The sequence below is a fragment of the Paroedura picta genome, chromosome 5, assembly GCF_049243985.1.
Source record: "Paroedura picta isolate Pp20150507F chromosome 5, Ppicta_v3.0, whole genome shotgun sequence".
Taxonomy (NCBI): Eukaryota; Metazoa; Chordata; class Lepidosauria; order Squamata; family Gekkonidae; genus Paroedura; species Paroedura picta.
Window position 1 is genome coordinate 85,605,912 of NC_135373.1, and position 15,786 is coordinate 85,621,697.

The window sequence follows — 15,786 nt, forward strand, 5'->3', positions numbered from 1 at the left end:
CAAATCAATGCAGGATCAGTCAAAAACAGTCTTTCTCAACTTTACCACTGAGAACCCCCCTGAAACATTCTTCAGGCTTTGAGAAACCCCAGAAGTGGTGCCATCATGCACAATATGGTTGGGAAGCACAGATGTGTACATGCCCACCAAGCTCCATCACTGGTTATTCAAGAAACCCTTCCTGGTCTGTCAAGAAACCCTGGTTTAGAAAGCCTGATCTAAAACATCTATGATTAGTTTCTGTCCAGCTGCTGCTTAAAGACTGCTAGTGAGTAGGAGTTCACCACCTTGCTAGGCAATCAATTCTAGGGGGTGGAGTGGAAGAACTCTGCGGATGGTCTCCCTCTCCCCCCAGGATCCAGAAAGGCTGCAGGCAGCTGTTATGGAGCTTACCGGCAGGGACAGCTCTCACACAGGGATCTGCAGCCTCCAAGCCTCAGAGGGAAGTGGAAGGAGAAGGGAATGGTTAGGGGTGGGGGGCAGAAGGCTATTGGCCGGCTGCTAGACAGACTTGCAAGCCGGTTGGAGGAGGAGGCACTCAGGGGCAGGACAGCCACCTTGAGTGGGTGTTAAACGCTGAGTGGCACTTAAGCCATGAGACACATTGAACCACTATGACCGTTTACACACTGGAGGTTTCATGCCAGGCTGCAGGCTGGAATTTTAGTCATGGTAGGTCACCCCACCTTTTCCTGCACCCACACGGGGGAGGATTTGGCCCAGTGTATCTCATCCGCCCCCGATTTGTGCTTCTGCATGGGAGCTGGGGCAGTGAAGTTCCCGGTGCATAAATAGTCTATGAGAGTAACACACTGGAGGCCAAACTATCCAGTATTATGGTCAGGTAGTAATGCAAATGTGTCCCCAAGGGCAGTTCTACAATAATAATGGCATCTGATCACTTATATGGGAGAAAGTAGTTAAAATGCTATAACTGATGAAGTAACTGAATAGGACAAAACCTATACCCCACTGATAATGCAAAATGTGGGAGGATGACTCTTCATATATATACTAGACTGAAGACTGTTTACTCTGTGGAATGTCATGGAAGATGTTAATCTTCACACCCTTTTGCTCAACTCTTCTTTGGGAATTATTTTTTATCATGCTATGTGAGTACGTAATGAATACACACACATGTGTGTGTAAAGTGCCATAAAGTCACAGCCAATACTGTGACAGAATCTGGGAACTGATTTTATATGTATTGGTATGTGGCCCAGGATGTTGATTACTGAAAAATTTGGCAGAACCTGTTTTCAGCTCTGCCTAGAAGAAATATCACAATAATGTCAACAAAAATCAAAATCTTCATTAGCTATGTTGAAATAAATTGCTGACATTCTCAAAATAAGAACTCTTTTTTAGTTCAGAACTGTAAAATTACACCGGAAAAAGCTGGCTTTAGGGGAGGAAGAGTCACCATAGATCATTGCCTAACCTTACAACATTTCATTGAAAAATATTCACCCAAAGGTATGGCTTCACTCTATGCTGCCTTCATAGATCTGTAAGCAGTTTTTGATTTCATGTCTAGGAATTATGGGAAAAACTAGAAACTACAGCAATAGATCACAGGCTTCTAGTCTGTGCTTTACCCATTAACACCACCCTTAAAGTTAGATGCAAGAGGCAAGGACATCTTACAAACTTAATCAAGACTTCAAAGGGAGTCAAACCAAAGTGCATTTTGGTCCCACTGCTTTTCATCTTTTATATTAACAAAATCAAAAAATATAATGTGTTAAAGTAAATTAGATTTCGACCCTTCTAAGGTATTGGAATGTAAGACTGCCATGTTATTGTATGCACATAATCCTCTAATCCTATTAAGGACTATAGTAGAATTTAAAAGAGTGCTATGGCACGTAAAGGCCATCTAGTAATAAATTTCCAAAAATTAAAATTATGGCATTAGGTATGAGACTTAAAACCTATGTACGGGTCATAAATGGTAAGGAGGCGCAAATCTACATGATTAAAGGCCATTAAGATCAAGTTGGTGAGCTTGGGCATTTTCCTTCACTTGGTCTTGGAAGTGGGATGTGAGAAGGTGAAACAAATTCTAAAGCTGAGTGTGATAGACACTGAGTAAAAGGCAAATCTAGCAAGGACACCAGCTGTCTGGTCTAAAGAAAAATCTAGGCAGTTTTCCTGGCCGCTTACCTCCCCAAATTGGAGACTTAGTCATAGGAAGGCTTTTTGCCTTCCTTCAGTGGTTTTGGATGGGCAATACAAAACGGTTCCCAGTGCAGATGGGCTACGTCCCCGTGGATCAGGGGAAATCAAAGCTACGCAACATATTTTACTTTGCCACCCCTGATACCAAGAGGTTAATTATAACTTTATTCTTCTCTTGTTTATTAAGTATTCTGGGCGACCAGACCCGGCATATGATAGGATGCTACTTATTGATGGAAACTCATTGGCATCAGCATATAATGTGACGTTCCGTGGGGCAGCTTTCAAAATCTGCCAGAGACTGGCGGCTTAAGACTTATATTAAATAGTATACAATTTTAATTTTAACCTATTTATTTAAGATCTATATTTCTGTAGGCTATAGACCTCCCACTAAATTATCATGTGAGGGCTTAATGTTTTCTCTTTCTTATTGTGGTGGAATGGAATTTAATTAAGACTTTTGCTAAAGACAACTTTTTTACATTGCATAATAGATCATACTGACTCAAGTATCAGTCAGGCAGTTATTACAATCACTTAACAGGGATTTAACAGATTTACTAATCTAGACTTTTGAATATTCAGTTGGGACACTGAATCTTCTCAACTGTGTCCCAGACTGTAGATCATTTGCTTTATCACTAGAACACAGCGAAGGCCATTCTTTGGTGATGGCCAAGAGTTTTTGCAGAATCCTTGTGAGTCATCCTCCATCCTCCTCTGCAATCAGTCACATCTATTTGTGTTCTACCATATCTCGTGTTGCCTCAGAAAAACCACATCTGGCAGTATAACAGTAGTGGTTGTTACTGACATGGTCAGTGGCAACACAAATGGCTATACACAGTGCAGTGCTTATTTAAATCTGACATAATTGCTCTGAGTGGAAAAACTCGACTGGGTTGGAAGCTTAACACATTAATATCACTAGGACATCTAGTTTCAGTGAAGAGAATTGGCTGGCTATAGTCTGAGACCTGCTTAAGATAGTAAATGATGACAAGAGGGCCAAGTGTGGCTGTTTAATCTGAACAGAATGACATCTGCAGTGGTTTTATACTTTGCTTGGGGAGTGGAGACATATATCACATGGATTAGTGGTCCGCAACCTTCCGGTTGCCGCGGACCACTGCTCCGGAGTGGTGGGAGAGGGCGGCCCGGGGCCCCGCGCACGGGCGGCAGCCCCAGCACAAACGCACAGGCGCGGACTGCCGCGCACGTGCATTTGCACCCGGCAGGGGCGCAAACGTTCGTGCACGGCAGTCCGCGCATGCGCGTTTGCGCCACCGCCATGTCGGCGGCCGCAGCTCCCTCTCCCGGCCCCTCCGGGCCAAAGCGGCCGATTACCTTGTGGCTCGGCAAGCTTCACTTCCCCCCCTCCCGAAACAAGAAGCTTGCCGGGCCGCGAGCTAATCGGCCGCTTCGGCGTCCGATTTGCTCGCGGCCTGGTGAGCTTCTCGCTTCGGGGGGGGGGCAGGAAGAGGGAGCTGCGGCCCGGCTCCAAGGCCTTTGTGGCCCGGTATCGGGCCGCGGCCTGCGGGTTGGGGACCACTGACATAGACTCATTATGCACAGGCTGGGAGGCCCGTGCTGGCATCGTCAGGGCATCGGGGAAAATCCCTGATTATGCACGCCGCTGCCAGTGTGGGTGTGTCCCAGTCCAGGCCCACAGAAGGCCCATGTAACAGGAACAACCCATTGCTTTCAATGGAAAAACTCTTAAGAAATTCCCCAAACAAAACTCATGTAATACCTTTTATTATACCCAACCAAAATAACACAAAACAGTATGCAAGCTTTGAAGTCTTACAAGCAAGTTTTAGAAAGCGGAATATAAAAAAATGGGAGTGGGAGAAAAACAAAAAGATATTTCAGATCCTGATCTCAGGGTCCCTTGTTTGCATCCTGTGTAGAATGCCAGTCTTGAATAGACTGAATGGAACGGTTACCAAATTGTACCTTTAGCTTTCTGAGAAGGGAAAATGGCAACCTTCCATTGAAAATATGAAAACTTGGCATTGTTGCATCTGTCCCACCCCCCCTCTGCCCTTTGTTTTTTAATATTCAGCTTGAAGAGGAATGCTGGCAAAACTCAGCATTCTCCATGTCTTCTGTTATGTTGGTTGGGCCTAATAAATGTTATTACAGTGCTTTTGTGTTTGGTTCAGCAAACCAGTGTATGGCTACCTGCAATTTCTGTCTTTTAAAATACACTATCATTTAAAATAATGACTAAAGGCTTTTAAGGCAACAATTTAAAAAACCCTTTTTCTGCCTTTCATGTCCTTAAAATGTTTTCTTGTTTTGGAATAACTATGTAAGAAAATCTATCATGCTAAGTGATTACAATTCCCATTGTGCAGACATATACATATGCAATTCTAAGATCCTCTGAAATAATAATTATTTTCAATGATATTCTGTTTGCTGGGCAATCATAAATAAGGCTTTCTTGGAAGGAAACCCAAGACCTGCTTAGGATGGTAGGATTTAAATGTCATATCAGTTTCATGTGGCTGATTTTGTCCAGTCAGTATGACACTTACTTTTAACATTTATTATTATAATTATTGGACTTATTACCTGCCACTCCCAGCAAACCGGCTCGTGATGGGTTACAAAACAGGTTGAGATGATAGCAAATAGAGAAGCCAGTATAATATAGGTATAAAGTTTACCCCAATATCCAAATTTACTAATTAGCTCTAATCATACTAAAAGCTGGAGGCAGTTTTGTTTTTATTTAAAACAACAGCATTTGGGAAGAGGGATTATTTTTTGTGGTTTGTGCAATGATCCAACTGTTACCATGGGCAACAGTTTTGTTTTGCTTCTGGATAATATTGTCTGCATCCAGATAACAATTTTCTTTTGTTTACTATGCCAATTGCTTCTATTTCTAACTCTTATTTCCCCCTCTATTTTACCAACTCATCTGCTTGGCAATCATTAGGTACAACTGCTTGCCCATGCATCTCTAGTACTATGTATACTTAGAATTAGTTTGAACAAAACTATGGCATTAAAGAAAAACGTAAAATATTATACCATACAATTTTGTTCTCACTATATATACTTGATGATGCATAATGCATGATAAGTTCTTAAAATAATGACTTTAGATTTGTGAAGATGACTTTAGATCTGTATTAAATAATTTCAAAATTTCCTCCCAAACATTCTTTTTCCTCCAGAGATTAAAATTTAAGGTTTTTTTAAAAAACAACTTTTCAGGTAATTTTCAAGAACCCTTCAAACATGTGCATGACAAGGAAAAGCAGCATTTAAGCATGGTTCTTGCTTAATCAGATGAACATCTTCAGGTTCATAATATCACATATGATATCATTTTTCATCCACTAGCGATTATTTTGAAGAAGAGTCTCAATGCGGCTTAAAATCGCCTTCCCTTCCTCTCCCCATAATAGACATCCTGTGGGGATGAAAGCTCTAAGACCTGTTCAGCTATAACAGCACTGTGACCAGCCCAAGGTCACCCAGATGGCTGAATGTGTAGGAATGGGGAATCAAACCCAACTCTCCAGATTGGAGGTCACCGCACAAAATCAATATACCAAGCTGGCTCTCAACAAATACTGTGCCAGCTCTAGAACTTTATGTCCAGAAGGGTTAAAGAGAGCAATCCTAAACAATCCTACTTAAGTCTATTCAATGGGGCTTACTCCCTGGAAAGTGTGTTTAGGACTGTACTCTAACCGCAATCCTCAACAGAATTTCACCCTTCTATAAACCTATTTCATGGATATAGAAGGGTGTAACTATTTAGCATTGAACTGTAACTGATTCAAACTCAAATACAAAGGTTTGTCAATAATCTCATCCTCATATGGCATGTCTTGCAAAATATTCATCCATTTCCCTAGTCTAGGTGAGTCACTACTTCCTTAAAAGGACAAAGCGGAAACTGACTTTTTCCCTGAAACTAAACCAAAAGGAAGTTTCTCACTCAAAATTGAGACTTTTAACAAATTGAATGGGCGGTATTTAACTGGAAAAAATCTGTTTTTTAAACAAATGGTAGGACTATTTTTTTCCTTTTCTTTGAATGTTTTGGGAATGAACAATAATCCAATCCAACCTTAATTAAAAACAAGAGTTTTATAAAATTAAGGTTACTGTTACATTGGATTATTATCTTTCATAGCTTCAAAAAGCTATGTTTATTGTTGTTTATTAGTTCTATCACGATTTACAAAATTGAAAGCAAGTAGACTAAAAAATGCATATTCAACTATTTATATAAATAACTGTTAATAAACTTTAGGGCTTAGAGAATTAATTCCATTCATTTACCTTTTGTACATTTTCCCTGTAGTCATCTGGATAATTCATCTTTGTGTGTCTTGGACTAACCAAAACTCAAGCGAGTAGTCATGTTGGTCTAACCAAGTCTTTTAGTAGTACTAAGTTGGAGTCCAGTGGCACCTTCAAGACCAACAGAGTTTTATTCAAGGTACAAAGTTTCATGTGCATGCACATTTTGCCAGATAACACGTGTGTGTGTAAAACCCCAGCTAGGAATGAAATAAGTCAAAAAATGGTGGAGCTTTTCGATGCAGAAGGGTGCAGATGTGAGGAAAGCAAGACTGCCCTGATGGAAGGACACTCCTCCTACAATTAGTAAGGCACCCCCACTTGCCTTCTTTCAACAATCATAAGCTCTTAATGCCTCGTTTAAGGTAACTAAGATTTGTGTATGGAAACTATTAAGAGACTTTTGTTCTAAAGTGTAAATTTTAGAAGTATTGTTTCAGGGCTGTGATATCTAATGAGACATTTATTTGGGACCTTGACTTTTGAAACTGGTGCAGAGTGTTCAACTGGCAACTTCCCAGGCCACCAGCAAGAGGAAAGAGATGCACTTTGGGGTTGGCAAGCTGTGAGGGAGAGAAAAGTTAATTGTTTGAACTTCAAAAGATCAAGGTTCTGTTGTGCTACTGAGTTCTATGTTTTTGATACATTATATGTTCTGATGATAAGAGCCTCTTGTGGCGCAGACTAGTAAGGCAGCAGACATGCAGTCTGAAGCTCTGCCCATGAGGCTGGGAGTTCAATCCCAGCAGCCGGCTCAAGGTTGATTCAGCCTTCTATCCTTCCGAGGTTGGTAAAATGAGGAGGTAAATCGTAATGACTGGGGAAGGCACTGGCAAACCACCCCGTATAGAGTCTGCCTAGAAAACGCTAGAGGGCATCACCCCAAGGGTCAGACATGACCTGGTGCTTGCACAGGGGATACCTTTACCTTTATGTTCTGATAATTACATGATGTAAAGTAAAAACGGTTTATTCGCTTTGAATTATTGCAAGATTCATTCCAAGTTTTGTCCCACAGAACCTACAAGGTGAGGCTGGACATACACAGGAAAGCTTATACCCTGAATAAGATTCTGTTGCCATTAAAGGTGCCACTGGACTTAACCTTCCCCCCCCCCCCCGCTGCTTCAGACCAACAGGGCCATACACCTGAATCAAGTGTTTTCGTGTTAAGCAATTCATTTCTACCTGCAAATGAATTGCACAAGACCATCAACATGACCTTTCCCTGTAGAAACTAGACGTCCGGAATGGGAACAATTCCACCCCAATATCATCATCTAAGATAATAATGTGATCTTTTAAAACTCGTAGAACTTAAAATGATGAAGAATCAGGGGTCGTCGTCCCCCACCCCAAAAGGAGGGGGCGGTTCAAGATTGGCAGCCAAGGGGCGGGCGTTCCCTGAGCAGTGGGAAACCTTCTGGCGAATCTGTCACTCGAGTTCAGAGAGTTTTTTACCGGGATCGGTTAGTTTTGGCGCAAAGAACCCGGAGGAGGAATTCCGCTTTGAATGCGCGCGTCTGAAACTGTCCACCTCGCAGGGAGTCAAAGACAAAATCCAACAATGCCCGCGCCCTGAGCCCGGGAGAGTCCCTGTCCAAGCGGTAGCTCCCCACCCCATCCCTAAAATGAAAACCGGGGAGGGGGGAGAAGAAAAGGACACTTTCTCCCTTCTCTCGCTCGGTCTCTGCCTGCTTGCCCAAGCAACCCCCCCCCCCCGGCCAGTTTACGAGAACAGCCCTCCGTCCTTCCTTCTTCCCGCCCCTCCCGCTTACTTTTTCCGCGACTTTCTTCTCCAAGGGGCCTCTTGGCTTCGGCGCCGCCGCCTTGTCTGAGGCGCATGGGGGCTCGGCGGAGGGGAACGAGGAAGCCCACATCCAGACTGCTGCTCTCGCCCTGGGAGCACACCCGGCTACGTGCCAACACTGGCTGCCCCTCTGCTGCCTGGAGATGCCACTAGGCGCTAAAGCTTCTATTCTGGCGCCCTGAAACATATTTTTACAATCCGGCCAATCAGGATCTTCCCGAAGGGGCGTCCTCCGGGTGTTCCCGCCAATCAGGGCGAAGCCCTGCTCGGTGAGTTGGCGCTAGACTCGGCGCGCTCTGTCTCCGCGTCCCGCGCCTTCTCTTGCGGCCGCTGCGGGCTGTTTCCCCGCCGCCTCTGCCGCCGCCGCCGCCCCCCCTCCCACCTTGTGCTACCTGGGAAGCCTGGCTGGGAGGAGGGGGAGGGAAGGCTTTTGTTCAGCCGCCCCAGCGCAGCCCTGGAGAGAGAGAGAAAGTGAAGGGAACAGATGGAGCTTGGAAACTTAACACTGAAAGACGCTAGGGAAGGTGGCGGGGACTATTATGCTTCCTGCTCTTCCATCCCGCGCCCGCCCGCGCTCTTCAGCCTGCTGTTGTTGGGGTTTGTTGGTTGGCTAACAGCTTTGCGCTTCCGAAAATCTCTTAAGAACTCAACTGACAGGGAATTTTCCCTCTCCTCCCCCCCTCCCAAATTTACCGGAAGAAAGAAAAGGCACTGCTTTGAACGGGTACATGTGCTTTTCTGAAAAATGGGCAAATTCAGGTACTGGCAAACACCATGCAGACAAAGACAGGACCAAAACGGCACATGTCTTACTTCATATAATATCACACTCCATCAAATGGTGTGGAACAAGTCTACACAAAACTGAACAAATCAAAGAGCGCCTGGTGGGAATTGTGCATAGTGCTGCATACGTAGTGGTGTGCTTTTGTTAATGTGCCTGCCAGAAGCACACTTAGATTATCACACATTATAATACATAATGTAGGCTTCCTGCATTTCCCCAAATTGAAGAATAGCGATAATCTGGCAGAAGGAATTTTATCTGGTCCTGCCCCACTCAAAGAAAAAGTGTGACAGAATATTTTGATTATTAGGAGGAAAAAATGTGTTCAAAGGTAGCATTCAAGAGATATCAAATGTGTTATATCTATTGGAGTGTACCTGGTATGTCCGATGTGTCCAAACGCATGTATTCCACAACTTGTTTTTGCTAAATGGTGGTGACTTTATCAAATGGCATAACCACCAGTGAGGAGTGGGGATTCAGAAGTCAGTTATCATGGATCTAAAAGCATATTATTATTATTAGTTTAGATTTATTACCCACCACTCCCAGCAAGCTGGCCCATGGCAGGTTACAAAGAAACCCCACAAAACATAAAATCCCCATTAAAACCCCAATAAAAATACAACCAGAGAACACAAACTGGTGGTGAAAAAATAAAACCCCATAATGGTACAACTGCTGGAAGGGGCGTCAGAGATGTATCAGCTGACCACTGATGATGTTCCAAATAATTGGTGGCTTATCATCCGGGGGAGTGGGGGCATCCAATCTCTCAGCTCTGGCCTCAGCCATAGCCCTGGCAGAAGAGCTCTGATTTACAGGTCCTGCGGAAGATGGGCTCTCAGCTCTTCCAGGAGCTCATTCCACCAGATAGGGGCCAGGACTAGAAAGGCCCTAGCCCTGGTCGAGGCCAGGCGAGTTTCTCTGGGGCCAGGAATGACCAACAAGTTGGTACCCACAGACTGCAAAGTCCTGCGGGGGACATAGGATGACAGGCAGGTACTTCGATATGTGGGTCCCAGATGGGCCTTAAAGGTCAAAACCTGAAACCTGATCCGGGCCTCAACTGGCAACCAATGCAGCTGTCTCAACACAGGCTGGATGTGGGCCCTCCAAGGTGTTCCAGGGAGGACCCTAGCAGCTGCATTTTGCACCAGCTGCAATTTCCAAGTCAGGGACAAAGGCAGGTCTGTGTACAGCGAGTTACAGAAATCAATTCTGGAGGCAACCGTTGCATGGATAACTAAGGCTGAAGACAGATAGGGCTCTAGTACCTGGCCTGACGAAGATGGAAAAATGCCTGGCGGGCTACTTTCTTGACCTGTGCCTCCATGGTCAGCAAGGCATCCAAGATCACTTCCAGATTTTTGGCCTGGGGTGCGGTGGTCAGTTGTGTCCAAGCCAGAACAGGTAAGTGCGCTTCCTGGTCTGCCCCCTTCCTTCCCAACCATAGGACTTCCGTCTTGAAGGGGTTGAGTTTCAGGCAACTCTGCTCATGTTTGGAAGATGGCTTCCAAACATCTGGCAAATGGTTCCGGGGGGGGGAGTCAGGGTGGCCGTCAATGAGGAGAGATCACAGGGGCAAAGCGAGAAATCCTTTCCACACTGTAGCCTCTCTTACCCCATGTGTTTCTCTCCCAGCTCAGCAGGTGTCAGTGCTTGGCAGAGAGGAAGAGCCTGGGGAACACAGTGCAGGGAAGAATGCTGTTATGGGAAGAGATGAAGGTAGCACTCCTGCCTGTGTTTCTTTTGCTTAAAAAATCAAACCCTGCTTTAGAACCATAGAATCATAAGAGTTAGAAGGGTTCTCTGAGGTCATCTAGTCCAACCCCCTGCGGAATACAGGAAATTCACAACTACCTGCCCACCCACCGTGACCCCAATTCCATGTCCAGATGATGCCCCCACCCTTCAAAAAGGCCGAGAATCCCTGGCCGGTCTGGCCTGGAGTAAATTCGATTCTCGACCCCAAAGTGGCGATCAGCATTTCCCTGGGCATGCAAGAAAAGGCCACAAGACCCAAGCTCAGACACCATCCCTTCTGCCCACCCACCTACAATCTGCCTGAATTAACAGAATAGGTGTTAGGGGGAGATTAGGTGACCAGATTGTCCCACTTTTGGAGGGACATCTGGGGACAAATGGTACTTAGATTGCAAGTAAAAATATATATATATATATTACAATACTATTTTTGTGTTCTATGCAGTCTATGAAACTTTTTGTTGCTCCATATAGACCAAATTTTAAATCAAGACCCCCCCAGTCAATGGTGTCCTGCTTTACCAATATTAAAATCTGGTCACCTTAGTGTAGACAGATGTGCCAGCCATCATCACTTCTAATTAGGATCTCAACAAGAATAAAAACAAAACAGGAGGCTGCTGTGGACTTGGGAGGCTATAAGGCATGTGAACAATGGCAAGTGAGGAAAATGGTATTAAATAAGGGGGGACTTTTAATACATTAATTGTTTAGATGAATCAATTTAAAAATCAATTGAGTGAAAAGGGCAACAGCATTTTTGTTTTTATGGATAAACAAATACAGTGCCCTCAGCAGCAAACACTGCCTTGACATTCCACTAACATATAAAACGATGGAGGGATATTTGGCTAAGGCCTGGCATCAGAGCTCAGCACCACTGGGCAGCTGCTGAAGTCCTGGGGCCCTGCTGTTGCTTTCCCTCTCTGGGGACCAGTGGTGGGACTGGATCCTGCTGAAGGGACTGAGCTGTTCTTCCTTTGGCCAGGCCTGATTCTACTTCTCTCGCTATCCAATCCTTTGCTGTTCTGAGCAGCAGAAAGCAGTGACAGAGGTGGCAATAACAGCTGCTAGGGGTGGATGAATGAGCAGTAACAACTGTTGTGGGGACACAGCTGTTGCCCAGAGGAGAAGTTGAGGCGCACAATTAGTTGTAGGAATGTTAGAGCAGTCATGGCACCCTTATTGAAGTCTTAACTGTCAGAGACTCTTGGTTGTTCATGATGGCAACTAGTAGAAGAAAAAGAAGAGTTGGTTTTTAAATGCTGCTTTCTCTACCAGGAGTCCCTAAGCGGCTTATAATTGCCTTCCCTTCCTCTCCCCACAAGAGCCACCATGTGAAGTAGGTGACGCTGAGAGAGCCCTGATACCACTGCTCGGTCAGAACAGCACTATCAGGGCTGCAACTAGCCCAAGGTCACACAGCTGGCTGCATGTGGAGGATCGGGGAATCAAACACCAGTTTAGAAGCCACCACACTTAACTACTCCACCAGGCAGTTGCTCAGAGAGGGCAATGAGTGGCTCTTGACATCTGCCCTAGGTGAACGGGCAAATGGCCATCATCGCTTGGAACATCTGCCAATGCCTGCAGCCACCACCTTTTTCCTCATTGAAATGACTCCCTTTGAAAGGATTGGTCCTCCTTACTTCCTCCCTCTGTGCAAGCAAGAGGCAGTGGCACCTGCTTGTGGAAGTGGCACCTGGTGCTCCTAGAAAGTAGTGGCTCCTGTCTGATACTGTTTTGGAGGCAACCTGGTTGCTAGAAGTAGTAGTTAAGGCCCAGAGGTGGAGAGATAGACAAGTGGAGCAGCCGTTGGGGGATTACAGTGGCAAGCAACAGCCACTCATAGAATCACTGAGTTGGAAGGGACCTCCAGGGTCATCTAGTCCAACTCCCTGCTCAATGCAAGAACTCACAACTACCTGTCTACCCACAGTGACCCCAATTTCATGCCCAAATGACTCCCCCCCCCCAAAAAAAATCTCCAGAATCCAGCCTGGCCTGGAGGAAATTCACCTACCATCCCACCTACCATACCATTCCCTGGGTATGCAAGGAAGGACCACAAGAGACAAACACTGGCACATCCCTTCCTGCCCACCCACTCACAATCTGCCTAAGTTCATAAAATGAGCATTTCTGTCAGATGGCTATCTATCCTCTGCTTAAAAACTTCCAAAGAAGGAGAACCCACCACCTCCCGATGAGGCCTGTTCCACTGAAGAACCCCTCTAACTGTCAGCTGTCTGCCCAAAGAACGCTGCCAAAATGAGCTGCCCTGCTCAGGATATTTGCTTTCAGTGTTTTCACTTAGCATTTAAGATTTCATTATATTCTGCTCCCTTTGATATAAATCTGCTGATTCAGCACACATGTTTTTGTTCAGCAAAGTTCTTGTACTGCCCTCTGAAATTACTGGCGACTTTTGAGTGGGAATTTTAATGTTAGATTCAATAAACTGTTAATTTTTTTGGGGGGGGGGTAATAATACTCATCGTATATATGCTTTTCTAAACCAAGTTAAATATAACTTGGACCTCCCTCCAACCTTAGATACAAAAAGTGAACTAGAGGCCCCTTGGCCGTCTTTGGAGAAAACTATGAGTAACTTCAGACGACTCACGCTGACCGAAGTGGACAGGATTCTAGCGACAACAAGACCAACTACATGCCCACTAGATCCTTGCCCATCCTGGCTCTTGAAAACAGCTGGCATAAAGATAATGGGCCCCCTCCAGGAGATAATCAACCTATCTCTAACAACAGGAGAATTCCCGGAGGGTTTGAAAGAGGCTGTGGTACGTCCACTGTTGAAAAAAACATCTCTAAACCCACAAGAGCCTAACAACTACAGGCCCATGTCTCACTTAGCGTTTCTGGGCAAGATGATAGAAAAGGCAGTCTCAAACCAACTGACAGAATACCTGGAAGAAGCTTCGGTCCTAGACCCATCCCAGTCAGGCTTCCAGCCTGGCCATGGGGTAGAGACAGCGCTAGTCGCCCTGACGGACGACCTCCGTCGCCAGTTGGATCGAGGCGGGTCGGCACTGCTGATATTATTAGACCTCTCAGCAGCGTTCGACACAGTCGATCACGAGCTTCTAGCTTGCCGCCTCATCGATGCTGGAATACAAGGGACAGCCCTTCAATGGCTGATCTCCTTCCTCCAGGATCGTGGACAGAGGGTTGCAATAGGAGAGAAAACATCAGGCCGCCGGCAACTTACTTGTGGAGTCCCACAAGGAGCGGTCCTCTCTCCTATCCTATTCAACATCTTCATGCGCCCTCTCGCACAGCTGGTACGGATGTTTGGGCTGGGTTGCCATCAATATGCAGATGACACCCAGCTCTTCCTCCTGATGGATGGCCGCCCTGACTCTCCCCCAGAAGCATTAGCCAGCTGCCTGGAAGCAGTGACGAGATGGCTCAAGCAGAGTCGTCTGAAGCTCAATCCTTCAAAGACGGAGGTCCTGTGGCTAGGTAGGAAGGGCCCATGCGAGGAAGCGCGCCTGCCTACCCTGGATGGCGTGCAGCTCTCCATGGCTCACTCTGCCAGGAACCTAGGCGTGATTCTGGACGCCTCCCTCACAATGGAGGCCCAGATCACAAAGGTAGCGCGGCTGGCATTCTACCATCTCCGCCAAGCCAAACTACTAGCGCCCTACCTGGCCCCGGAACACCTAGCCACAGTGATCCATGCGACGGTCACCTCTAGACTGGACTTTTGTAACTCGCTCTACGCAGGCCTGCCCTTAGCCCTGACCCGGAAACTACAACTAGTTCAAAATGCAGCAGCCAGGATCCTCACGGCAACACCGTGGAGGTCCCATATCCGGCCTATTCTCCATCAGCTGCAATGGCTACCAGTTGAATTCCGGATCAGACTAAAGGTCCTGGTAATTACCTTCAAGGCCATACGCGGTCAGGGCCCAGTGTACCTGAGGGACCGCCTCCCCGCCTATGCCCCCAAAAGAGCTCTATGCTCTACTGCCTCCAATCAGCTAAGGATCCCTGGCCCTAAAGAAGTCCGTCTGGTCTCGACCAGGGCCAGAGCATTCTCTGTTCTGGCCCCTACCTGGTGGAACGAGCTCCCAGAGGAGATCAGGGCCCTGACGGAGCTTAAACAGTTCCGCAGGGCCTGCAAAAAGGAGCTCCTCCACCAGGCATTTGGCCGAGACCAGATGTAATCTACAGCGACCAAGGGCCCCTGTTCCCCCCCACCCCCCCTCAGAATTCAATCAATAAGCCACCCCACTCAGAATCCCATCAACAAGCCCTGGACCTGTTTGTATTATGATTGTTTATTGTTATACTGTGTTGTGTTTGGTTGCAATTGTTGGTTATTGATGTACATGTTCTACAGACTGTTTTATGTATGGTTCTCTGTTATAATGTAAACCGCCCTGAGCCTCCGGGGAGGGCGGTATAGAAGTATGATAAATAAATAAATAAATAAATAAATAAATAACATTTTCTGAAATATATTTTAAAAAATTAAAATGATAGTTTAGTTTAGTTTAGTATTTTATAGCTCAATCTAATGCATATTCAATGTGAAGTAAACCCTCAGCGGGACTTTATTACTAAGCAAACATGTTTAGGATTGCAATGTTAATATTCAGTGTTTAATTTATAGATATAATAGTTTATATTCATTTTGTCTACATTATAGAAGTTTATTTGCGATTACTCCATATGTTTTTAAAACATGAACTGTCAACCAATAAACAATAGTGTAAGTCAGGTTGGACTTGGAATGCATCACCTTTAGCCTTTCAAAGGCTCCACCAAATAAGTGTGGTCCCCTAAATCCCCTGATTACATAGGAGTCTGATGGGCCTTGTCTTAATGGAAGCAGTGTCTTTATCAAGTCTGAATCAAAATCCTGTGACTTCCA

The 15,786-nt window shown here is 45.5% G+C and overlaps 1 protein-coding gene across 4 annotated transcripts in view; it reads right to left on the reverse strand.

Annotated features, from left to right (window-relative positions):
- The window catches only part of E2F7 (E2F transcription factor 7), a 29,259-nt gene extending 20,741 nt beyond the window's left edge, over positions 1-8,518 (reverse strand). For 2 of the 4 annotated variants that reach the window (XM_077338876.1, XM_077338875.1), the window contains exon 1: positions 6,502-6,628. In XM_077338876.1, the coding sequence (XP_077194991.1) occupies positions 6,502-6,540 (39 nt within the window). In that variant the 5' untranslated portion in view covers positions 6,541-6,628. Of the gene's footprint in view, positions 1-6,501; positions 6,629-8,300 lie in introns of those variants that run through there. The other 2 variants (XM_077338872.1, XM_077338873.1) reach the window with 2 other exon arrangements.
- Positions 8,519-15,786: the final 7,268 nt, after the last annotated feature.